The sequence below is a fragment of the Bos grunniens genome, chromosome 19 (assembly GCF_055505025.1).
Source record: "Bos grunniens cultivar Pamir isolate PY7600 chromosome 19, Bosgru_T2T1.0, whole genome shotgun sequence".
Taxonomy (NCBI): domain Eukaryota; kingdom Metazoa; phylum Chordata; class Mammalia; order Artiodactyla; family Bovidae; genus Bos; species Bos grunniens.
The window spans coordinates 45,600,363-45,626,157 of NC_141183.1; the positions used below are offsets into that span (position 1 = coordinate 45,600,363).

A 25,795-nucleotide genomic window follows, 5' to 3' on the forward strand; every position below is an offset into this window, starting at 1 on the left:
GCAAGAATACTGGAGCGGGTTGCCATTCCCTTCTCCAGGGTATCTTCCCAACCCAGGAATCAAATCTGGGTCTTGGGCATTGCAGGCAGATTCTTTACCGTCTGAGTCACCAGGGAAGCCCTCTTAAGCTCCTTTCTGCTTTAATTTTTGCTTAGGACCACATCCCAAAAGAAGGAACAGAACTTCTGGCTCGGGCTTGGCACAGGCAGCTCCACATTTCCGAACTAGAGCACCTTAAAACCCCGGTGTGACAGAGTGAGCACAGCACCTGCAGATGCTCAGGAGAGCCTGGTACTTATTTTTAGCCAGAAGAGGAAAAACGCAGAATATCTTCTAGGAGAGTTGGCAGCTGGCGGGCTGCTGATACAGCTGTGTTTATGTAAGCCAGCGGCAGAGGAGAGCATGAGGGTTAAGAAGGAGGCAGGAGTTTGCTGAGTCCATCTATCCACTTAGCAATGCTCTGATGCCCACTGCCTTTTTGGGGGGAGTTTTGGGTCAAGAGTTATCACTGAGGAGAGAAGGCTGTGCAGATCTTGTAGAGACTGTAGAGAGCATGGGAGCAACCCCCACCCCTATATCAGAGCATTGTCAACGCAGTCCCTTAGAAGATATGTCCACTGGTTCTCAGCCTCTTCCCACCGTGTTATCCAGGAGTAAATCAAACAACAGGACTGCCCTTGTGGCTCAGTGGATAAGAATCTGCCTGCTGGTGCAGGGGGCACAGGTTCAATCCCTGGTCCAGGAAGCTTCCACGTGGCACAGACCAGCTAAGCCCATGTGCATGTGCTGCAACCACGGAGCCCACGTGCCGCATCTACTGGAGCCCGTGCGCCTAGAGCCCATGCCCCCCAACAAGAGAAGCCCCCACGAGAAGCCCATGCACCGCAACAAGGAGCAGTCCCTGCTCCCTGCAACTAGAGAAAGCCCATGCACAGCAACGAACACCCAGCACAACCAAAAACAAATACATAAAATTAAAAAAAAAATAAAAATAACACAGAAGCTCGTTTGAATGGTACAGCTGTAAAGCACAGCAGTTCATCTGATTCTGATTGTATTCTCAAGTGTTCCAGGTGAAAGCAATCCCTGACGCCCCATCCTACAGAGGTTGTCAAACAGCGGGCTCCGGTTTTCTCGTGTGCTCTGCTTAGTTGCTCAGTCGTGTCCGACTCTGCGACCCCATGGACTGCAGCCCGCCAGGTTCCTATAGCCACGGGATTCTCCAGGCAAGAATACTGGAGTGGGTTGCCACTTCCTCCTCCAGGCGATCTTCCCGACCCAGGACTGAAACCAGGTCTCCCACAGTGCAAGCAGACTCTTTACCATCTGAGCCACCAGGGAAGTCTGTGTTTTCTCGTAGAGTCAGAGAATAAAGCTTTAAAGGAGCCATTGGCAGGTTCTCTTGAGAATTAAGGTGGAAACTTTTTCCAGTAGGAATTTTTTTTTTTAACCTTTAATTATGAAAATGTTCAAATAGAAACAAAGAAGCAGACAGCATAATGAACCCTCAGGAACCCATCAGCCACCTTCAACAGTCATCAACTTGACCAGTCTTATTTCATCTGTTCCCCCACCCACTCTGAAATTGTTTTCAACAAATCTCCAACAGCACATCATTTCATCTGAAAATGTTTTGGCGTGTACCTCTCAACGATAGGGAATCTTAAAAAAAAAACAACTAAAAAACACAATACCATTTTCACACTTAAAAAAAAATAACTTCTCAAGATTAAAATACAGAGTTCAGATTTCCCCAGTTGTTTAAAGAAGTTTTTCTCCCCATTTTGTTTAAATCAGGATCCAAAAAAAGATTCAGCTCTTTCCCTCTCTGCTTTGCAATTTATTGCTGAAGAAACGAGGTCATTTGTCCTGGAGAGTTTTCCACGGTCTGAATTTCTTCTAACCACATCCCTGTGGTGGTTTTCAACGTATTCCTCTGTAAGTTTGTTAACTATCAATGTGTTTCTTGTGAATTGGTGGTTAGATCTAGAGACTAGGTCAGACTCAGGTTTAGTTCTATTGAAAACGTCCTTCAGAGGAGGTGCTATGTGCTTCCATCGGAGAAGGCGAATGACAAGGTTCTTTTTGTGTTGCTGGCAGCCTGGAATCATTGTCTAGACCCCACTCACTGACTAATGCCTACTCATTTTAAGGAACGAGTATGGCTGTCTCTGATTAATACAATCAGAATAGCATTTCCTGGAATACGCGTGGTTCGTTTGTATTTCCCAGTCAGGAAGACAGCCCTGCAAGTCTTGGTGGCTGCACCCTGGGGCCTATCCCAGAGCCCTTTAGGGAACTGCCGGCCCGGGACTCTGCAGCTCAGTTGGCTCTGTGGGGTGCTGTGGCTACTTTTCCCCACTAGAGGACACTGTGGCTCCAGGACTTCATGTGGTTCCCAGCCAGTCTTGCTACTCCCAATCCTCTCAGAAGGCCAAGCCTTCGGTGTGCAATTATTAGGCACCAAATGTGTGCCTCCTGGGTCGAGGGGAGAAAGAGGTCAAACATGGTATCTTGTGGCACTGTTTCCCAAGCTAGTTTCTTTGTATTTTCTTTTAAAAAATAAACCTAGGTACTTCTCCATCTTTTGGATAACACCATAGACCCAGTGCTGTACACTGCAGATTTGGTTCCTTGGTTTGGGGGGAAAAAAAAAAATGCAATATATGGGCTTTTCAGAATGTGAAGGGATCCAGGAAAGATGTCAAAGTGTATTAATCTCTGAAATAATTATTCATGTATTCAACACCATGTATTGAGAATCTAGGAGGAAAAGGGTGCTGATTGAGAGGTATTCTGTGCCAGCCAGGCACTGTCTCTTCCCTTTTACTACATGTGGCAAGCTGTGTCATACTGTGTGCGCACGCGCGCTCAGTCAGTCATCACTAACTCCTTGCGACCCCATGGACTGTATTCCTTCAGGCTCCTCTGTCCATGGGATTTCCCATGCAAGAATACTGGAGTGGGTTGCCATTTCCTACTCCACGGGATCTTCCCAACCCATGGATCAAACCCACGTCTCTTGAGTCTCCTGCATTAGCTGGTGGATTCTTTACCACTAGCGCCACCTGGGAAGCCCTGGTCATATTAGCCTCATTCGAATCCACGGAAACTAAGGCTCATTGAGCCTAAGTGAACTAACCTGCTGGAGGTTATCTTGCTAGATGCAAATGGAAGTCTGTATGAATAAAGATACGTGTTTTCCACTAACCCCCTGGATACCATATCATAGGGCATCGTTCTCAGGGGTAGAGAAAGTGAGGTGATTCTAAAGGCATCCTTTCCTTGTGGAGGTCTGTAGCATGGACTCTCACAGGTACCCCGTTAGGTGGTCAGCCTCACGACACACAGACTCTGCTGCTGTCCTTATGCGGGGGCAAGTCACAGACCACTAGTCACAGGGTACCACTGGGCTCCACTGTCAGGGTGCCTTTGTGTGGACTGCCCACTCACCCTCCCTGCCTCTGCCTTGTGACCAAGGCCCTCAGGGGCATCTTCAGGATTCAGGCTTTGACCCATTCATCCACTTGGAATATGTAGCAAAGCCAAGACAGACATAGCCCCTACTTTTCACAATCTAGTTTCGCAGAGAAAGACAAAAGAGACACATGTGTTATCAGGGGGAAACAACAAGCTCTGGCAAATTCTGTGCTAATGTAGCAAATAATTTCAAACCCACTCCCAGCCTTGTCCCCATTACCTCACAGTTCAGTCCTGGCGGCACAGCCACACTCAAAGCATAGGAGCCCCAGCTGTGTAATTGACTAAATGCAGTTACATTAAGGAGAGAGAGTGACAGCTGGCAGTTGGGAGGATGGACTGATGGGCTTAAGCTGGGAAGGAAGATACAGGTGGCGGGCATCTAAAGACACAGAGCTTGGAGTGCTTGGAGAGGCCCAATTCCCCTCGACACCTCAACCTCAGGCAATCAGAGCCTCAAGGTTCTGGGAAGCGAGGACGAGCGTGGGTGTGCTCCAACCCCCAACCTCCTCCAGAGGAGCCCTGGGATAATGAATGAGCCATCAGCCTGCGCCTCTGCTCTCCCGTGAAAGGACCTCCCACCGCAGACCGTTCCTCTGCAGATACAATTGTGCCCCAGGAACCATCTGGCAAATGTGCCCGCTCCTTCAGCGGTTCTGGTATTTCCCTGGCTTGCAGCCCCTTCCTCTTGGATATAAATTGTTGCAGCGAACCACGCCAGTAGAATGCTTGCTGGCGCTTCACTGGCTTTCTCCGAGCCTGGTTAACCCCATGGCTCGCAGCCTATGAATCTGTTCACAGCTAACGGATGTCTCGGACGCCTGTGTGTCTCCTCTCTGCTGTTCTTATGTATTTGGGAGTATGCAGAGCAGGCATACAAGCTGCAGACCGGAGCTGCCTCCGCCGCAGCCACCAGCTTGAGCGGCTGGGAGGACAAGCGCATTTCCTTTGCAGGACGTCCTTCACGGAGAAGGGACAGGTTAACTCCATCGCTCTGCAGAGGACTCAGCCCGCTCCCTGAGGAGCCACAACAGGCCACCACAGCTGTAGGACAGATCACGTGCCCTGGCCACATGCAGGAAGCTGCCCAGCAAACCCAGACAGACTGCCCGCACCAGCCAGCCTCTGGGCCTCCATTTTACACAAAGCCATGTCCCTCCCCTGACCCAGCCTCATGGTGTGCAAGGCTGGAGAATTATGGGTCACCTTGGAGCCACTCGCAAGCCAGCCCCCTATTTCCAGCCTGCTTTCCTGATTCTAATTTAGAGAATAGAGAAAGGCAGGAGATGGAAAGGGAGCCCTGTGAGTCTCTCATCTCCTTGGTGATGATGCTTTATGGACAGGGGGCCAAGCGGAGTCGTCAGCCATAAGCCCCCCTTATCCCCATTCAGGGAGTGCTGGATTGTTCCAAAGGGGTGGGAGAAGAAGCAGTCAGTGCACAAATTCCCAGAATGTCTCCATCACCCTAACAACGAGCGGGCAGTTTCTATGCAGATTCACACCTTCCTGCCTCAGTACATGCAGCTCCCTCTGTCTTGAACGCATCAAGCTTCATCCACCTGGCCAGCTCCTACTCGGTGGTCTCTTGATTCCGCTCTGGCATCACTTACTTGGACTCCCTTTCTGCCCCCACGTGCTCTGCATACATCTCTACCCAGTACCCATCGCATTGTACCGTTTTTTGTTTGTTTGTTTTTTCCTAGCTTTTTAGCATGTCTCTTCCATCCGACTTAGACCTCGGTGAGGGTCTAATTCATCTCTGTGTATGGAGCCTCAGCCTGTAAAAATGTTCATCAGCAGTGTTTTGGAGGGGAAAATCAGAGATTGCAGAATTGCAAGATGGATTTTCCTCCTGAAATCCCCTAGTCCCACCCACATGGTTTGCAAAAGACAGAAGTGAGGTTAGGAACCTGTGCCTTCCCCACGGTCACCTGTCTACATAGTGGGCAGAGCTTGGACATGGACCCAGGCCTGCAGACTCCTGGGCCTGCTCGCAAGTGCTGAGGAATCCCATCCTGATGTGCATTTGTCCTCTCCAGACTGGGTAGAGGGCTGACCAGAAATGATCAGGCTTCTGAGCCGGCAGCAGGAGGATGAAGGATTAGAATGAGAACAATTGAATTTCAGAGCCAGAAGAGATGTCACAAGTCATCTAGTCTGACCTCTGCATTTACAGATGAGAAGACGAGGCCCACGGGATTGAGCTGCTTTGCCCAAGGTCGCACAGCAAGCCGGTGGCAGAACTAGGGCGAGGATGCAGACCTCCTAATCCCCAGGAGACCTGGAGCGAACCTCCCACTCCAGAAAGATGATGGCCAAGCCCCCCTGCCCAGCTGCTATCTGAGGGGCGGATCCCCGGAGTCCTGGACTCTTCTGGGCTTTTCTTTCCCTCTCTCGGTGGCACGGCACTTAAGTAGGGTGCATGCTGCATAAATAATAAAGCACGACTCCCTTCCAGGGAGGAAGGCCGCGTCTGGGCAGGCAGTGTGACAGATGGTATTTACAATGTGTACTGAGAAGTTCTCACACAGCCTCACTTGGGCGGAGTGGCTGAGAGATGGAGGAAGCAGATTTGTGTGCCCACCGTCTCACTCCTGTGCCTGGCGTTCCTGCTGCTGCTGCCGCGGCTGCCGTGTTTCTGTTCACTCTCCCTTGCGCTGGTTGCCCCTGGCCATCCTGGATCTGGAGCTCCAGGATGGTTGGCTGCTGCTGCTGCATCCTCATCATCAGAAAGGACCCCAAGGCTTCCTTCACCACAGCAGATGCTGGACTCACTGACATTCTCTCGAAGGAGGCCGAGGAAGGCTTCTGAGGCCAAACCCTGGGCTGCGTTTCTAGGAATTCTGACATCTGGGAGCCCTTCCCCAGGCCCGGAGGAGAAGTAGGAGAGATTTGTTCATTGAACAGGTTGTTGCTGTCGTTCAATTGCTCAGTCGTGTCCAACTATTTGCAACCCCATAGACTACAGCACACCAGGCTTCCCTGTCCTTCACTATCTCCCGCAGTTTGCTCAAGCTCATGTCCATTGAGTCAGTGATGCCATCCAACCACGCCCCCTTCTCCTCCTGCCCTCATCAGGGTCTTTTCCAATGAGTTGGCTCTTCGCATCGGGTGGCCAAAGGATTGGAGCTTCAGCTTCAGCATCAGTCCTTCCAATGAGTATTCAGGGTTGAGTTCCTTTAGGATTCACTGGTTTGATCTCCTTGCTGTCCAGGAGACTCTTAAGAGTCTTCTCCAGCATCACAGTTGGAAAGCATCAATTCTTCAGTGCTCAGCCTTCTTTATAGTCCAGTTCTCACATCCATACATGACTACTGGAAATAGTCATAGCTTTGACTAGACGGACATTTGTCAGCAAAGTGATGTCTTTGCTTTTTAATATGCTGTCTAGGTTTGTCATAGCTTTTCTTCCAAGGAGCAAGCATCTTTTAATTTCATGGCTGCCATCACTGTCCCCAGTGATTTTGGAGCCCAAGAAAATTAAATCTGTCACTCCTTCCACTTTTTCCCCATCTATTTGAGCAGGTGGCTTGCTGTGAACCTTCCAGGTGCCAGGAATCATTTTAGAAGTCAAAGATTCTGCTGTCAGCAAACAGAACCAAGTGCTTGTCCTAATGGAGTAGATGCTCAAGCAGGAAGTTTACCACAGGCTTTGTGGCAGATTGCCTCCAGACTCTGTCCCTTTCACTCTGCACAAGCTCCCATCTGGCTGTGTAGTGGGGAGTGACAGCAAACCATTCCCCCTCCTGGGGACCCCGCACACGCAGCTTAACAACAGCAAAGCAGAAAACAATCCAGTGGCTTTTACTTCACAGCCAGAGACCCTCCCAATGTTACGATTTCTACCAGCCTACAGCTGGACAAGCCCCACCTACTTGCCCTGGGAGGCTGTCACTGCAGGTCGTGGTCAGGACTTGTGTATTTAACTTTTTTTTTGGCCATGTGGTGCAGCTTGCAGGATCTTAGTTCCCTGACCAAGGATCAAACCCCAGCCCCTTGCAATGGGAGCATGGAGTCTTAGCCACTGGATTGCCAGGAAAGTCTGTCTTTCACTCTTAAAATCAGAAATTTGGGGGCTTCCCTGGTGGCTCAGTGGTAAAGAATCCACCTGCAATGCAGGAGACATGGGTTTGATCCCTGGTCTGGGAAGATCCCGTATGCCATGGAGCAACTAAGCGTATGCACCGCAACTACTGAGCCTGAGCTCTAGAGCCCGGGAGCCGCAACTGCTGAGCCTGCGTGCCCTAGAGCCCGTGTTCCTCATCGAGAGAAGCCACCACGATGAGAAGCCTTCGCACCACAGCTAGGGAGTTGCCCCTTCTCGCCGCAGCTAGAGAAGAGCCCACGCAGCAACACAGAAACCCAGAAAGCCTCGTCTTCATTTAAAAAAATAAAAAGAAATTTGGTGAGAGGAATGGAGAATCAAACCCACTCTGGGTCCGGGGAATCTTACTGTCCCGCCTTTGTATCTGTTCTGCTACCTCAGAAAGGCCGGCTTCTTGAGGATGAAATGAAATGACAAATGTGTAAGTGCTTTGAAATAAAGGCAACGGAGATACAATTGTATTTTTATTACGCAGAGAAATCTTTTCTGTAAAACATAAAACTTGTTTCTTATCGAGGGCTGAGACTAGTAACTGTGTAATTAGACCCAATGTCAGATCAAGAGACATGCTCTGTTTTTCATTAAAGAGACATTTGTTCGGCTCCTACCGTGTGCAGTGTTGTGTTTTGTGATGGGTGTGACACTGAATAAGCCATAATCTCTCCTTCAAGGAATATGTATTTGGGTACAAGGAAGGCAAAACTTAGATATTGTAATGCAAGGTCAAAAGAAAAAAGTGATCCAGAGGAAGCAGTGGTTCCACTTGGGCTTGGAGGGTTGAGTAAAGACTTCTGAAGGAGAAAGCATCCATCAGAGAGCACACGATTGAACCCGAAGGTGCTGTTTGCTAAGGACACAGGGCCTACCTGTGACATAACCAGAGGTCACACAGAGCATAGGAGGCCCAAAGAGAACCCAGAAATGGGGCCCCGGGCACAGCCTACCCCCCAAGGAGAGGGCAGAGAAGGAAGAGGAGAACCAGCAGAGCAGCTGAGAGTTTCTCTGCATGTATGTGCGTGCTCTCATTTTAGTCAAGTCCAACTCTTTGCAACCCCCTGGACTGTAGCTCGCCAGGCTCCTCTGTCCATGGGATTCTCCAGGCAAGAATACTGGAGTGGGTTGCCATGCCCTCCTCCAGGGGATCTTCCCGACCCAAGGATCAAGTCCTCATCTCCTGCCGCTCCTGCATTGCAGGCATATTCTTTATCCCCGAGCCACCTGGGAAGCCCTTCCCTGCATGTGCGATTGGCTAAATCTTGGAACTGGGCGAGTTTCCCCCGTGCTTTTCTGAGCTTTTCCCTTTTGGGTGCCCACACCTCTCTTTGAAAGGATCTGGTGTCTATGGACCTAGACGTCTCTCAGTGATTTTAGTTCCCTGGAAAATTGGGGGCCCTGGAGTGAGAGGGGAAGAGACGAAAGGCGAGAAGAAGAAAAAAAAAGTCCGTTTAGCAGCCTTGTTGCGTTTGATCTCGGAGACGGCGGGCAATAACAGAAGAATGCTGGAGCTGGGGACGGGGAGGGTTGGATCCCAAGTGTCGGTCTCCTCCCTGAGCCGCACCCGCTGTTCGGACTTGCAGACTTCAAACATGACTGGGGGATTCCGGGAAGACAAAAGAATTCAGGGCCGGGGCTTGGATCTCAGTCAAAAATAACTCATGTCTTCATCTCAAGCAGCTCGGGGCTGTTTGCAGGTTTCTCAGAAGATGGAGCTGGATGCAGGCAACGGGGACTGTGAGGGTCAGTTTTAGGTTTGCTTTGGGGAGAAAAAGTGCCCTGAGGGGTGTGGGCCTGGCTGAGGGAGACATCAGGATAGGAAACTGCTGTTTCAGAGGAGGCCTCAGCTGAGAGGTTCTGGAGAAAAAGTCACCCCCGTTTACCCCTCCTTCTTGGCGCTGCCATTTGCTTTGAGCGGTAATTACAGCCCTTAATGTTTCTTCCCTGTCTTCTCATTAGCTCACGGTGTCCACAAACAAACTCCTGGGCCCTCCTCTCCACCCTCCTTCCCTCTCCCCAGCTTTCCTGCTTCTCCAGTAGCAGCCCCATTGTGCGGGTGCTCCCGGCCCATCAGAACATCAGTTCCTTAAAGAACCGCCCCCCTCCCTCTCTGGGTGGGTGCACCCCCAGACGGCTCTTCCTCCCTTATCGCACTGGGCTGTAATTAGAGGATTATCTAATTTTCTCCCAGGAGGCCAGGGTCTGGGTCTTATTCCCTTTGTATTCTCAGCACCTCGGCCAGGGTCTGGCAAAGAATGGACACTCGCAATGTGTTAGTTGAATTGCTGTCCTGGGCTGCTGCCAACTTAATCTTCCTAAAATGCTGCTCCAGTTAGAAGCCGCCACCACTTACTTCTTCCATCGCCCATTAAGCAAGGTCCAGGCTCCTCAGACTGGCACTCAAAGACTTTCTGGACACGACTTCTCACCCATCTGGTCATCCCCCGTTTGTGCTCACCCACTGAGTTGTTCCCAAGACAGTCAGTGGCTTTCCTGTCTCTGCTTTTACTGCTTTGGTTCTGTCCCCCGAGAAACCCTTCCACACTCTACTGCAAAGCTGCCCCCTCTGTCCAGGTTCATCTCCATAGCTCATCCTGTCCCTCTGAGTTGGGTTTGCCGCTTCAAGGTTTGAACCGCTTTCTCCCAGGCTCTTATCCTGTTCAGCGTTGACTTAGTGTCTGGCTGTTGTGTGCTTAGTAGCTCAGTCGTGCCCGACTCTTCGCGACCCCATGGACTGCACTCCACCAGGCTCCTCTGTCCATGGGATTTTCCAGGCAGGAATACTGGAGTAGGCTGCCATTTCCTTCTCTAGGGGATCTTCCCATCCCAGGGATCGAACCTGCGCCTCCTGTGTCTCCTGCACTGCAGGCCGGTTCTTTACCCACTGAGCCATCAGGAAACTTCATAAGAGGTCATGGGTGTCGAGGTCTTACACAGTGAAGAGCAGAGTGTAAATGCCAGTCGGCCTCTGCTGACTGTCATCTCCAGGCAGACCAGGGCCCTTGGGCAGGGCCCTGCAGCATCCAGTGAGAGTGGGTGGTTGCTGTGCCCTTTCTCTCCTCTGTCCCCAGTAGGGCTCCGGATGGGCTGGTCCTCAGGTCTTCTCAGAGTGGGACAAGAGCTCTCAGACAGCCTGGCCACTCCTACCCCCCAGGGGTTCTGGGCCTTGGGACCCAAGGTCCACGTCCCACTGCCTGCTGAGGGGCAGGCTGGCCCCAGCTGCATGTTCCCCTGGGCTGAGGACTGCCATGGGCTGGCTGGTGAGGCAGAGGCAAGGCTGAGGGCAAAAGGTGCGTGCGGCCTCAGGTTCATAGGAGCTGCCGGATGTCACAGCTGGTCTCCAAGTCCAGATGGTGGTGCTCCTTCCAGCGGGGACCGGGGAGGGACGGGAGCGGGCTCCTGAAGCGAGAGCCCTGGCTGGAGTTCAGGAATTCCTCCCTAGGAGACTTGGGAACTCTGTTTGCCAGGGTTGGGTGTGATGTTCCTAGGACTGATGAAGGAACAACATCCCCTTCTCGATACTTCCCAGAGCCCCGCTCTCCACTTTATTCTAACTGGTGCTGCCCTCATGACTGCTTCCTTGGATCGTTGTTCAGTCGCTGAGTCATGGCCGACTCTTTGCAAGCCCATGGACTGCAGCATATCAGGCTTCCCTGTCCTTCACCAACTCCCAGAGGTTTACTCAAACTCATGTCCATTGAGTCCTTGGATGTCACCTCCCATCTCCCTATGCTTAGGGTTAGAGAGGCCAGCCTCCTGGACAGATTTTTTTTTTTTTTGGACCAGCTATTGAAAGGCAGTCGTAGTGTGGAGTCCTAAGCACTGGACCACCAGGGAATTCCCTGGAGGGATCTTTTCCAGTGTTACTTCCCTGCTCACAATCCTTTGGTGGCCTCCCCATTGCTCTTAGGGCAAAGTCCAAATCTCTTTCTCAGGAAACTCCTCACAGCCCTTTAAACCTTCAAACCCTCTGCTCCAGGCTGGGTTCTTTTTTTTTTTTTTTAAGACTTTTTTTTTTTGATGTGGACCATTTTTCAAGTCTTTCTTGAATTTGTTACAATATTGCTTCTATTTTATGGGTTTTTTTCTTTTGCCCTTGAGGCTTGTGGGATCTTAACTCCCCACCACCGATTGAACCCTTACCCCTTGCATTGGAAGGCAAAGTCTTAACCACTGAACCACCAAGGAAGTCTCCCAGTTTGGGTTCTCTACATTTGAGTTCCTTGCTCTAATTTCCAGCCGTGCCAAATTGATTGTAGTTTCTTTTCCAAACCATACTGCTGCCCAAGCCCAGCCTCTGTCCATGCCGTTCCCTCCACCTGGAAGGTTTCCCCTCCAGCTTTCCCACTTTGCTCTGTTTTGGGGCATATCCTTTGGGAAGCCCTCTTGGACCCACAGGAACCCTCTCCCTTGATCTTCCCTGGCTATCACTCCCAATTAAACAGCTTCTGGAGGTCTGGGTCTGGATCCTATCTACCTCTCTTCCCAAAGTTCTGTCTCTGGCACTTAGTAGGAGCCCAGCAAAGGTTCAGTGAACTGAATGGAGCCTGCTGAGATCCCTTCTACTGGAGGGGATAACAGAATTGGATGGGTTGATAAGAGCTGTCCCTGGGCTGAAGAAAAGGCAGAACCCAAAGGGCAGCTGAGGTCAGAGACTGCCCAGAGACCAAGCCCTCTCAGCTCTTCACCTCCCCTCTTCCCTGGAACTTCCCATTTCCTGACCACTTCTCCAGCCTGGAAGATCTAAGTGTAAGACAGCCAGCACCCAGGCAGGTCCTGTAAATGATAGCAGTGGGGGTGGTGGGGGCAGTGCCACTGACCTCAGGGCCCCCAGCTGCCCCTTGTCCTTTGGGCTTCTTTCCATAAAGGAGTCCATCGGCCTCTCTCCTGTCCCCTGAAAGCTGTTTCCAAAATCACATCCTATGCAGACAGTTTTATTTACAAGGAAATCTTGGCAGGATCTTGACTTGTTAGTAGAGTAGGGATGGGGGAAGGGTGGTGAGAAACAAAAATAGTTGGAATGATCACACTTTCTGAAACCAGAGATGAAAATTGGTGTCTGTAGCAAACTCACCTAATTAGAATGGAGTTAATTTCCTTCTCTGGGTTTAGGGGGAGCAGTTATTGTCGGCTGAGATGGTCACAGGTTGGATCCTGGGGTTATGTGTTTGCTTTATGAAGATGAGCACATTAATTGCAACTTGCACTACTGGAAAAGAGCATCCACTTCTGAGAGGTAGAGAGAGGAGCAAAGGCCAGTGGGTGAGTGGGTGGTGGTAAGAGGAGTGGAAGGAGGCACCTTTAGTATGGGCTGGGGGCTGACTGGGGAACATCACCAGAAATGAATCCCTGAGAGGGCACCTGTCCCAGCCAGCCATTGGCACCCTTTCCAGGCAGAGCCTCTGCTTAAGGGAGACTGCCTCTCCTGGGAGGTCTTTCCTGCAAGCAAACAGCAGCAATTTTTTTTCTTTAGAAGATCCCCTACTCCTCTGTCTCTAACTCGGTTCCTACTTGCTGTAGTTTCTTTACCTCCCATCTTGCCTGGTCCTACGTTTGTCAGCCTGGTTCCGTGAAGCCAGGACACTGTCCCATAGCTCTGGGTGTGCGGAGGGCAAGATTTCAGGGTTTGGGGTCCGGGACTCCCCTGATTTCTCCCTACCTGAGCCTACCTGGATCTCCCAGGATCTGGGACCGAAGTGAGGGAAGGGTGGCGGTGGGGGCGGGGATCCTGTCTTCCTAGCGTCCTGCTCCCATTTCACTCCCAGTTAACCCCGACATTGCCAACTTAGTGAGAACCTCGCCCCTGCCACCTTCACGCGTCTGCTGCCTCCAAGTCATGTTAGCCCGGTGGGTCTCGGCAAGTAGACACTGCACCCCGCCATCCCTCACCCCACCCGGTCCCGCACGGAGAGACAAACCCGGGCCGGGCTGGAGGCAGGTGGTGATGGGGCCCGGGCCCGCGCAGCCCCACCCCCGCCAGGGCCATGCAGCCACTTCCCCGCCAAGCCCGCCGCAGCCCTCCTCCTCCCCGGGCCGCGGCGCTCTGACCGACTTGGCCCGGGCGGTGGCGCCCGGGGGTGGCGGGTGGGGGGCGGCGGTCCCGGGAGCAGCCCCGCCCCCGCCTGCGCACCGCCCCCGAGGAGTCCGCGGGGAGGAGGAGACTCGGGCGCAGAGCGGGGGCCGCGGGAAGCGAGGAGGGAGCGCGCGGGGAGCCGCGGGGCCGGGGCCGGCCCAAGGGCGCCCTCGCCTCGGAGCCGGGCGTTGGGGCCGGGGTGGAGGCGGAGGCCGGCGGGGCCGCGGGCGCCGAGAAGTTTGCGGCGGAGGGCCTGGCGTCCCGGGGTCGCGAGGCTGCGGCGCGGGGGCCGGGACCATGGGGGCGGAGGCGGAGGCGGCGCGGCGCGCACAAGCAGCCCAGAGCCGCGCGGCCGCTGCGGCGCAAAGTTAGCCAGGCGCCCCGGGACGAGCCCCGCAGCCGCGCCGGGCTCCGGACGCCGCCCCGGCATGGGCGAACACCCCAGCCCGGGCCCCGCGGTGGCCGCTTGCGCCGAGGCGGAGCGCATCGAGGAGCTGGAACCTGAGGCCGAGGAGCGGCCGCCGGCGGAGGACGTGAGTGCCCCCTCCCCAGCCCCGGCAAACTTTCTGGGGGGTGGGGGCCGCGGTGGGGACCGCTGCCCCCGACTTGCCCCCCGCGGGGTAACTGGGAGGTTTCAAGGTGACGCGGGAGCGCCCCGGATTGGCCGGGTCCCCGCGGGCTGGAGGGGGCGGAGGGAACCGGTCTCCCCGAAACGCGCGCGCGCCATCCCCTGCTCGGGCTCCCGGGGCTTCCCGGCGGAGCGCAGCGCCCGCCGCTGCGCCGGGGACCCGCCGGCCACCAAGCCCCCTCCCCGCGGCTGGTGCAGTGCCCGGGACACGGCGTTTTCCCGCAGAGGCGGCCGCGTCACAGCAGTGGCTCCCCTCCCCTCCCACTCGCGACCTGCGGGCTCTCGGAGCCGGGGAAGGAGCGGGCGCCGCAGAGTCCCCGGAAGCCGGCGGCGCAGACCGCCCTGGCGACCCCTTCTCCGCTCGCTGATGAGCCCCGGCCCGGCACCTGCCCTGTCCAAGACCCTGATCGAAATTCTAGCTGGCCCCTGGCCCTGAGCCCGGCTGGAGGACCCACAGGAGAAGTGCCAGGGAGCTTTCGCTCCCAGAGGGGGGCTTAGGAGTCCCAGACCGCGTCGGAGCCAGGGACGATCCCCTGGGTGAGGATAGGGAGGGGCTGCCCCACAGGGCTTCCCTGCCATCTGCTGCTGGAGTCTCCCCACCTCCCTCCGGTCCTGGGAGCCATGGGCAAAGCCGGCACCGGGGAGTCCTGGGAACTGGAGTTTCTTAAGCTTCTCCCTCCCCAGGTTAACCTGCTCCGCAGAGGTGAAAAACTGGGCAGACGCTCTGCCCTGCCCCTGACCTCTCAGTGTGGGGACCGGGAAGTGAAGCCCGCCCCCCCCCCCACCTCCCCCCACCAGCCCCGCCGGTCTACCCAGCCTCCGCGGGGAAGTCTGAATAGGGTTGTATCCCCTCTGGCTCTTGTGCTTAAACCCCTTCTGTTGCTTCTGGTCCCATCGCTTTGGCTGACTCTTAGGGGCTCCTCACTTAGGCTCAGCCTGCAAAGAGACAGGGGTGGGTTTCAGAGCATGCGGGAATCCCCTCCTCCCAAAGTAGAGGCCAAACCTTAATGTTTATGCCCGGATGTGTTTTCCGGATAGGGGGTCTTTGACCCCCAGCAGGTGGAGACTGCTGCAGCGGGTCTGATGGAATTGCAGGAGATGCATCCGGGCATGCATTCCCAGGCCTGGGAGTAGACACCGAGATAGCTAAGCAGCAGAAGTTATTAGAGGCCCTTGGACAGAATGGCACACTTTTTTCTTTTTTTTTTAAGGAATGTTGAGAATCACCCTTGCTCTGCTCATGTCCCCTCCTGCGTGTCCCAGAATGAGGGATGCTCTCCCTCCCCAATCTGAGTTCTCCCACCTTTGCTAGGTGTAGACTCATTTGGGAAACTCTTCCCAGGGATCCCTGGCCTCGGGTCCCTGAGCCTGGGCCCGCAGCGGGAGGCTAGGTCAGAAACAGCAGGGGGCTGCAGAGGCCTTGGTGATAAGTGTGTTTCTTTCTTTCTCTCCTCTTCCTCCTCTCCTGCATGGCTCCTTCTCTACCAGCACTGGAAAGTCCTGTTTGATCAGGTAGGTGAGCAGTTAAATGCCCCCTCCCTTCCTGCCAGCCCTCCCCGCAGTCTCCCTGCCTGCGTGGGCTTCCCCAGCTCCGCACTCCTGAGACGGTGACGTGGGGGTGGGGGTGTGGCCTAAGGCAGCTCTGGGTCTGAATGGTACTGCTCTCCAGGTTTCAGGAGGAGGTTGGGGGGGCTCCCTTAAGAGATCCTTACCTGCCTCCTCCCAACGCCACTTCACGGGAACCAGCTTTATACCAGGGAGAAATCCGATAATACGCATTGAAAGCCCTGGATGTATGTTCTCTGTGTGCCAAGGAATTGGCCGTTTAGGCTGAGGAGGTGGGGGAAGGGCTTAGGTGAACATCCCCCCCCCCCCCGCCCCTTTTTTTTTTCTCCCTCCACCGTCACAGATCCACGGCCATCTCTGAGGTCAGATCTCTGCCATCCTTGGTGGGTGACTCAAATATGAGCCCTATTTGAAAGCTGACCACTCTTGATTTTGCCTCAGGGATGGGGGAGCTATAGGGGGAAAACAGGATGTGACTGCAACACCTCAAGTCGAAGTGTGGGCGGTGGAGTTGTAAGTGCCCCATTGGCTTTGGAACAGGGAGACCAACTCTTGGCCTTCAGCAGGGAAATGGTCTTCTTTGCTGGGAACTGCTTTTGCGTGCTGTTGTCTGTTTCCTTCTCCCTCCCTGTTTCACAAGCTGCCCGGGTGTGGGGGAACAGTGAGCATGGTGCCCTGGGCTGAAGATGATTATGCCAGGAAGTGTGTGCGACTTTAAGACACCAGTCTGGTTGGGTCAGAGGGAAGGTGTTGGGTTCCAGAGGCAGATAAAGCTGAAAAAGTAGCCTGCACCAGACCTCATCCTGTTGAATGCAGGGGAAGCCTTTCAAAGTATTTTTGGCAAGTTTGTTACAAGATCCAGGGGTTACCTTGGGAAGATGCTGTGTGAGCGTTGGGTGGAGATGAGAAGCTGGCTAGGAGCCTGCAGCAGTGCATGGGGACAAGCACCGTGACTTGGAAAAGTGGGAAGGGAAAGGAAGAAGGACATGGTGATGGGCGAATTGGAAGATCTTATTAGACTGGAATAGATGAGGTGAACCCCATCTGTTACTTTGAGATTCTAAATGAAGATTTGGGACTTCCCTGGCGGTCCAGTGGCTAGGACTGTGCACTTCCGGTGGAGGGGGCCTGGGTTTGATCCCTGGTTTGGAAATTAGGTCCCACATGCCACAGCTAAGAGGTCCGTGCTGCAACTCAAGATGCTGCAGCTGCAGTGAAGATCGGAGACAGATCCGAATAGATGAGGCAGACCGCGTGTACAACATCGAGCTTCCGAACCTGATAGGAGAAGGAAATGTAAGGGTTCATAAAACTGACAACTTTGATTTCAGACCAGTTCAGTTTGAGTCAGCTAAATGCAGATGCCGAGTGGGACTGAAAACAGAATTCAGGGGACTTCCCTGGCGGGCCAGTGGTTAAGACTTCACCTTCCAGTGTTTGGGGGGAGTGGGTTCTATTCCTGATGAGGGAGCGAAGATCCCACATGCCTCTGGGCCCCCAAAAAATCAAAACATGAAACAGAAGCAACATTGTAACCAATTCAATAAAGACTTTAAAAATGGTCTGCATCAAAAAAATCTTAAAAGAAAAAACATGGAATTCAGCTTGAAAGACAGGGTGGGCCTGGAGTGGAGATTTGCGGGTGTCATCATCTTAACACAAGGCCTGACTATGATGTGGGGAGCTTCCCACCGCTCCAGTCCCGCTGGGGTAGACCGACTCCCCCTCGGGCTCCTAAGAGCACAGCAGCTGCTGGCCTGATGCCCTGAGGCAGGAGGGAGCCGCCTGCTGCCACCGATGCCACGACCAGCAAGCTGCCAACCCTTCACACCTCCTGCCAGATTTAGAATCGAAACCTAGAACAAAGTGTATCGTTCGTTTTTCCCCTCTGTCTGTGTCTTTCTCATTTGATTAATTTCCTTCCCCAGTCCCTGCCTGTGTGTTTACACTGTGAAACGAACGATTTGGAGGAATGGAGGGAAATTTTTGGGAGGAAGGATTTGGAACTTGAGGGAGCAGAGAAAATGCATGGCACCGGAGAGCAGTGGGTGGTCCACGAAATCCAGTTTTTCCCACTGGAGGGAGATCCCGAGTGTCACAGAGTGCATCCCCCTGCTTCTGGGAAGGCCCACCCAGAAACCATTCTGGACAGACACACTTCTAGGAAAGAAACTCTCCAAGCTTACTCTGGACAGTTTTTTTTCTCTCACTATAAGTTCTGCCTTATGTTTGCTCCCCAGCCCTCATACGGCTTTAGGAGCCCATTTCTGTTGTCTTCCTTCCTATCGGTGCTTTGTGTTTGAGGAGAGCTGCTTGTGAGCAGGGGGCCCAACCTCTGGCAGATACCCATCCCTCTGCACCTGCTCCCCTCCTTTGTGCAGCTCCCCTTAGACCAGCCCCTATAGGGCTGAATGCAGAGCAGGTGTGAGGCTCCATAAATGGTTGTACAACTTCAGAAGGGCCCCAGGAGAGCTGGGGGGGGGGGTCTTATCCTCTCTGACTCTTCCTCTGGGCCTACTTGAAGGCAGGATTTGGTGATGGTGAACTTGTTGCACTCAGGAAGGAATATTTGTCTGGGGGTTACAGGCAGCCTCCCTACAATTTCTTACAGGAATAGACCTGATGGATCGACCTGTGCTGAATGGAGTAGGATTCTCCTGACACTTGTCAGAATGCCTACTGGCTAATGTGGCCCTGGAATTCACCTTTCTGAGGTCATGGGATGGGGAGGCTGGCCCCAGTCAGTCCGCCTTCCTTTCCTGGGTCAAGGGGATACCAGCGATCACCTGGTTTCAAACTGGGATCTGCTGCGACCTTTTTCCAGTGTTAGGGGTGGTTTTGGAGCAGTCTCTCTGTGCTCTCTGGTTCTTCAGCGTGTAGAGTGGCTTTGACCCAACATGATGCTGATTGGAGCCAAGGGCTAGAAACCATGACCTTGGCCTTTTGATCCTATGTGGACACCCCCTCACCAGAATGCCTTCTGGGTAGTTGGAGGTGAAGAAAACAGGTGACTCCAGCCCCATGGAAATTCACCCAGCTGGTCCTGGGTGTTCGTCTGGTCTGTTCAAGCAGGACTGCAACACGCCACCCAGCCTCATCCCTTCCCCTATATTTCCCTGTGGATCCCAGAAGTTATAACGGGTAGGAAGCCTGAAGATCATCACTTCAGCCCCCAGATATTCCAGGTGTTTGTTTCCTGTTTGAACTTCTCACTGAGGAAATGATCTTTTCATTGCCTTGGAATCAGAGTGGTTTTCCTAAATACTGGATCTTAAAGTTTAAATATTAACCTGTTGTTATGGTGTAAAATAATGGTAAAAATGTCTTCTTTTTCTGCAGTTCAGTCTATTGGGCTTTTCCTTCATGATTCCTTATGTTGCTTCAGAGCTGAGACACTTTCCATCCCTCTTCAGATCTCGTAAATTGCTTTTGTTGTTCAGTCGCTCAGTTGTGTCTGACTCTTTGCAACTCCATGGACTGCAGCACATCAGGCTTCCCTGTCCTTCACTATCTCCTGGAGATTGCTCAAACTCACATCCGTTGAGTTGGTGATGCCATCCAACCATCTCATCCTCTGTTACCTCCTTCTCTTCCTGCCCTCAATCTTTCCTAGCATCAGGGTCTTTTCCAGTGAGTTGGCTCTTTACATCAGGTGGCCAAAATATTGGAGCTTTACCTTCAGCATCAGTCCTTCCAATGAATATTCAGGGTTGATTTCCTTAAGGATGACTGGTTTGATCTCCTTGCTCTCCAAGGGACTCTCAGAGTTTTCTCCAACACCACAGTTTTTTTTTTTTAATTTATTTATTTATTTTAATTGGAGGCTAATTACTTTACAGTATTGTAGTGGTTTTTGCCATACATTGACATGAATCAGCCATGGGTATACATGTGTTCTTCATCCTGAACCCCCTCCCTCCCCATCCCATCCCTCAGGGTCATCCCAGTGCACCGGCCCTGAGCACCCTGTCTCACGCATCAAACCTGGACTGGCGATCTGTTTCACATATGATAATATACATGTTTTAATGCTATTCTCTCAAATCATCCCACCCTCACCTTCTCCCACAGAGTCCAAAAGTCTGTTCCTTATATCTCTGTTTCTTTTGCTGTCTCACATATAGGGTCATCATTACTATCTTTCTAAATTTCGTATATATACGTCAATATACTGTATTGGTGTTTTTCTTTCTGACTTACTTCACTCTGTATAATAGGCTCCAGTTTCATCCACCTCATTAGAACTGATTCAAATAACACCACAGTTTGAAAGCATCAGTTCTTTGGCACTCAGCCTTCATTATGGTTTAGCTTTCACATCCATACATGACTACTGGAAAAACCATAGCTTTGACTATATGGACCTTTGTCGGCAAAGTGACGTCTCTGCTTTTTAATATGCTGTCTAGGTTTGTCATAGCTTTTCTTCCATGGAGGAAGTGTCTTTTAATTTCATGGCTGCAGTCACCATCCGCAGTGATTTTGGAGCCCAAGAAAATAAAGTCTGTCACTGTTTCCATTTTTCCCCATCTATTTGCCATGGAGTGATGGGCTTGGATACTATGATCTTAGTTTTTTGAATGTTGAGTTTTAAGACAGCTTTTTCACTCTCCTCTTTCACCTTCATTAAGAGGCTCTTTAGTTCCTCTTTGCTTTCTGCCATTCAGTTCAGTTCAATTCAGTCGCTCATTCATGTCCGACTCTTTGCAACCCCATGAATTGCAGCACACCAGGCCTCCCTGTCCATCACCAACTCCCGGAGTTCACTCAAACTCACGTCCATCGAGTCGGTGATATCATCCAGCCATCTCATCCTCTGTTGTCCCCCTCTCCTCCTGCCCCATTAGGATCTCATAATAGGTGCTTCTATTTCCTACTTCTTTTTCTCTGATTAAAAAAAATCCTCTAACCCTTTACTCCCTCCAGATCTAATTCCTATCCAATTATACCAGCATCACTTATTAAGAAAGCCTTCCTTTACATAGTGAGAAATTTTATCATTTGGTAAGTTTTTATTAATATACGTGGTGAGGTTTATTTTTTATTTCTGATCTATTCCCCTGATATTTACAATTTTGTCCAGTTACCCTTTAGTTATTGCTTTACATTTCTTCCATAGGTTTCCTCCAAGCTTCTCTTTTTCAGGTTATGCTTTGATAGTCTCCCAGTCCTTCCTGGACTCCAGGGAGGTACCCTCAAGGACCTAAGGTCAAGCAGCAGGTTGTGGCAGACATAGGACTGGAGTCTGCTAACTCATAAAAGGCTTTGGGGTTGGAAAACCATTGCCACATTCACACATACAAGTGCCTCCAAGATCTCCAAATGTTTAATGAGCAAAACGGTTTGGAGCAGAGTTCTGTTAAGTCAACAGAGCACAATTGCTTTCCAAGCTCAAGCATGTGAGAAGGAAAAGGGAGAAATAGAAGGAAATTGATCATGTTTCCCGTTTTTCCCCTTCCCACTGGGAGCATGCATTTTTCAGTCTCCAAGAAGAGACCCCTAACTTTTCCAATCTCCCAGAAGGGAAGCAGGCAAATCTTGACTCTCCCTCCAAAATTATAAACATGTTACAACCACAGCAGGAGGCTGCTTGGGTGGGCTGCTGGAGAAAACCCTATATGTGGGGCAAATAGTCCTGGGTTCAAGCCCTACTGACTCTGTGATTGGGGTCAAGTGACCTTAGCTCTCTGAGCCTCAATTTCTCTATCTCTAAAATGGACAGGATAATCTTTAAGTCTAGGGATGATTGTGGGAGTTAAATGGAAGTGGAAACTCTCTTAATAATGTCTGATACCCAGTGGATATTGGTTGGTGTTTTTGTTTGTTTGGGTTTTCCTGTTTTGTTTTTGGCTATGCTGAGTAGCATGGGTGATCTTAGTTCCCGGACCAGCGATTGAATCCACGCCCCCTGCAGTGGAAGCATGAAGTCTTAAGCTGTAGTATACCTTTGACAGCTGTTTTTTGATGGGGAATCAGAATTTGCTAGAATAAGCCCAGAGTCATTTCTGAGATCCATTCCTCCATAGGGAAGGTCTCTGCCTCTAGACAACCTCCTTCCCAGCCCCAACTCCTGGAGACAGAGCCACTTGTATGCTCAGAGGAGTTTTCTGCTTGCTTTCCCCAAGTATCTCCTCTACTCAGTCCCCTTGCCCCCAGCCTGGGGTCCTTCCTGAGCCTGACCCTAAAGCCTACCTCATTTACTCTCCTGCTGGCTGGCTTAAGACGATTCTGGGAGCTGAAAAGAGGTGCAGATGAGACTGCTGTATGGATTAGTGAGGAGCCGCAGAGAAAACACGTGCCCCAGACTCGGGGGCCTTGGCGGCGCCCCTGGGGACACAGGATTAACCAGCAGAGAGGGGTTGCCTTGCCTGGGCTCTGTGCCTCCAGCCCCTTATCAGGTGGTGTCCAGGTCCCTAGAGTCTGTGGACTCTCCTCCACCACAAAGGCCGCTCCCCTCCCCTGCCCCCAGGGACCCCAGCAGTCATGCTGCATTAACACTTTTATGCCTGACTCCCAGAAAGGCACTGGGTAGCAGCTGAGCAGTGAGGCTGAGGGAGCTGAGGTGGTGTGCTGCCCGGCTGCCTGCCTGACACGGAACAGGCACACACATGTGGAAGCGAACAGGTCCAGCTACATCCCTGCCCACGCCGTCTCTGGCTCTGATGTCCTCTCCAGGCGCTGGCCCTGGCTGTGGGCCACCTCGCCCCGGTCGGCCCCTCTGGGGCTGCGGCCACCTCGAGGACCTCGGCTTATCAGGAGGTCGATGGAAGCAGCTTGTCCAGTCTGCTCATTTTGCAAATGAGGAAACAGAAGTCTGTGACCTTAGGAGGTCACTTGGTGCTGGAGTATCAGACTGAGACAAGAGCCCAGCTCTGCTTTCTCTCTGACCTGTGTTTCTGCCGCCGGGCCATGCAGACTTCTGGCCGCTTCCTCGGCACCCCGAGTGACTAAGGGACAGGCGAGGACACGGAGTCTGGCTTGAGTCCCAGTTCTGCTTCTCCTTGCTTGCTACGTGACAAGGGGCCAGCTGGGTGATGTCTCCAAGCCTCAGTTTTCTCATCTGTCAGCTGCCTGCCCTCAGGGCTCTTTCGGGGCCTGATGAGATGCTGGGTGCACAGCAAGTGGTGGTGTGTAGTGAGCCCCTGGTAAACACATGTGGTTGTTACTGTGTTACTGGAATTTGAAGAAATTGACACCATTTTCAAAATTACCTCTGGGTAATAGTTCTAGGTCTTGAATCAAAGTGTCCAGATCCCCATGCTGGGGTTCCTTCCAGCTTATCAAGCTGATTTCTTCAGGGCAAGAGCTGGAAAACCATGTTCCCTCTGAACTTTGCACAGAGAGGAGAGAAGTTTTTGGATAGAGACTGCGGAGGGTAGGGGCTGGGGGGATGGACGTCCAAGCGTTTTTCCCTCCTCTCACTGGCTGTGGGAAAGTCTGTGGCGAGAATAAGGCTTCAGGCACCAGGTGATCAGAGCCCAGGGCAGGCCTCCTCTACCCAGGGTTCCCATTTGACAGTTCCTGGTGAGCCTGGGCACAGGGCCCTGGTTTGTGTTACGGAAATGAGCTGATGAGCGTCTCGAGCTGTGGACAACTTGGCCAGCCTTGTTCCACCGGCTTTTTAAATTTATTTTGAAAATGTATTTATTTATGGCTGCACTGGGTCTTCGTTGCTGTGCGCGGGCTTCTCACTGCAGTAGATTCTCTGGTTGCAGAACACGGACTCCAGAGCGGTCTCAGTAGTCGTGGCACATGGGCTTAGTTGCATCTCGGCATGTGGAATCTTCTCAGACCAGGGATCCGATCCATGTCCCCTGTGTTGGCAGGTGGATTCTCAGCCCCTGGACCACCAGGGAAGTCCTCCGCCAGCTTTTTAAATTTATTTATATCTTCTATTATTTTTTGGCCACGCCACATGGCAGGCAAAATCTTAGTTCCCCAATCAGGGATCAAACATGAGTGCCCTGCAGTGGAAGCCTGGTCTTAACCCCTGGAGCACCAGGGAAGCTTCCCATCACCTTTTTTAAAAGGACGGTAAGGTTTGAGTTGGAAAGTATTCCTCTGAGAGAGCAAACACTGAGCATCTGCTGTGTGCACACAGGTCATCTCATTTCGCTCTCTTAATACCCCTGGGAGGTGAGTGGTGCAATCCCCTCTTTACAGAGGAGGAAACTGAGGCCTGGGGGCGGGGCCCAAAACAAAAAGCAAATGAGGACCCTCTGCAGAGGGGTTTGTGTGAGTGCACAAGGCTCCTGGGTGGCTTCAGCATCGGGGCTGAGGGCCACAGGAGACGAAGGAGCCTGGTGACCCTGCATCCTGCCCACCCTGCTCCTGGTCAGAGGTCTGCATCCCACTTCCCTCCTCCCTGCATCCAGCGGGACCCGTTGGTAGTTTCCAAGAGAAACAGCAGGAGGACATGGGTTTAGGCTGAAGCAGGTGGGGTGGGGAAGATGTAAGACCCCCTCCCCACTCGAACCCACTCCCACCTCTCCCTGCCAGCGGCCGCCCTGCCTTTACAGCTGTGACTTGGCCTCAGTCCCCCAGGAGCCGTGACGGCCGGGCCTGGATGAGTCAGCACAGGCGTTCCGTCTGCCTCTGGGACCCAAGGGGCCAGCCTGAGTCCCAGCCCCCAGCTGCCCCCCAGGGCCTGTGCATCTCCAAGGCCTTCTTTGGGGAGGGGACTCCTGAAGGGGAGAAGCAGGGTCCTCCAGGAGGCTCTCTTTCAGAGAGGAGATGGGCAGGGCCTGGGGAAGAGGTGGCCCCCATGCCTGGGCACCCACCTGACCCCCGTTTCTGCACCCCGGAGGGGGAGTCTGGGAGCTCGTCTTCCCCTCACGGCCCAGGTATTGAGAGAGAGGGCCGGATGGTTTTCTGGAAATAGACCAGCTGCCCAGCAGCTCAGCCTGGATCCAGGCCAAGACATCCCCGGCTTCTCTGCTTGAGGGAATGTGTTCCAGCCTCCTAATCAGCCTGCCAGCCTCAGATCCGGGGGATCAGCTCTTCGACTAATGGGGAGTGATGTTCAGGAGTCTGGCCTACAGCTTCTGGGAGAAGCCCCTTGGGAGGGATGGAGCCCTGGGCTGGCAGCTGGAAGGACAGAAATAATAAAACTGGGAATTCTAGAATTGTGGAAGGTTCACTCGCCGTCAGATGTCTGGCCAGACCTCAGGGGAGCTGAGCGCCCCTCATGCCTCCAGGTGGGGAGACTGGAGGGCAGAAGAGGTCGGAACCAGGCTTTTAAAAACTGGTCTCTCCTTCCCAGGGAGACTCGAGGTCTTCATAAATCCACTCCTAGCTTCAGCTGCTTTAAAGCAGGCCAGAGGGGTACCCTGTTCTACTCACTGAAGTGCCTCTGGGCAGATCATTCATCTTGGTGTGCCTCAGTTTCCATATCTGTTAAATGGGACTAATCACACTTATACTCTAGGATTGATGTGAGAATAAAAGTGGTCAGAGGAATTCCCTGACTAGGAATGGTTAGTGTGGTTAGGACTCCTCTTTCACTGCCTAGGGCCCAGGTTCAGTCCCTAGTCGGGGAACTAAAATCCCACAAGCTGTGTGGGGCAGCCAGGAAAAAAACAAAACTGTGAAATTATTGTGAAAATATGTATTTCAGGTCTGGGGGAAAAGACAGAGCGGATGGTGTGAGGTGGTTTTCTCTATGGGGCGAATTAGCATCCTCATTTGCAAGGCAGAAGTGCTAGGGAAAGCTGCTACTCCCATAACCTCACCTCCTGACCTCGGCAGCTGCAGGCCTGGACCTAATTTATGGGGCTGTAAATATCCATGAATGGACCAGAGTTCCCTGGTGGGCTGTAGCTGCTGAGTGGGGACAACTCTGCTGAGCCCGAAACCCTAGGGCAGCCTCATTAATTCTGCCCAGCCCAGAAGCCGGGTAATGGTGCAAGGAGCCAGCAGAGGAGCTGTGATAACCCCCTGAGTTGGGAGG

The 25,795-nt window shown here is 52.6% G+C and overlaps 1 protein-coding gene across 3 annotated transcripts in view; it reads left to right on the forward strand.

Annotated features, from left to right (window-relative positions):
- The first annotated feature begins 13,669 nt into the window (after positions 1-13,669).
- Positions 13,670-25,795, forward strand: part of RHBDL3 (rhomboid like 3) — a 55,380-nt gene continuing 43,254 nt past the window's right edge. The window contains exons 1-2 of one of the 3 annotated variants that reach the window (XM_086360253.1): positions 13,670-14,185; positions 15,769-15,792. In XM_086360253.1, coding sequence (XP_086216379.1) covers positions 14,081-14,185; positions 15,769-15,792 — 129 coding nt within the window. In that variant the 5' untranslated portion in view covers positions 13,670-14,080. The remainder of the gene's footprint in view (positions 14,186-15,768; positions 15,793-25,795) is intronic. The other 2 variants (XR_015148230.1, XM_086360252.1) reach the window with 2 other exon arrangements.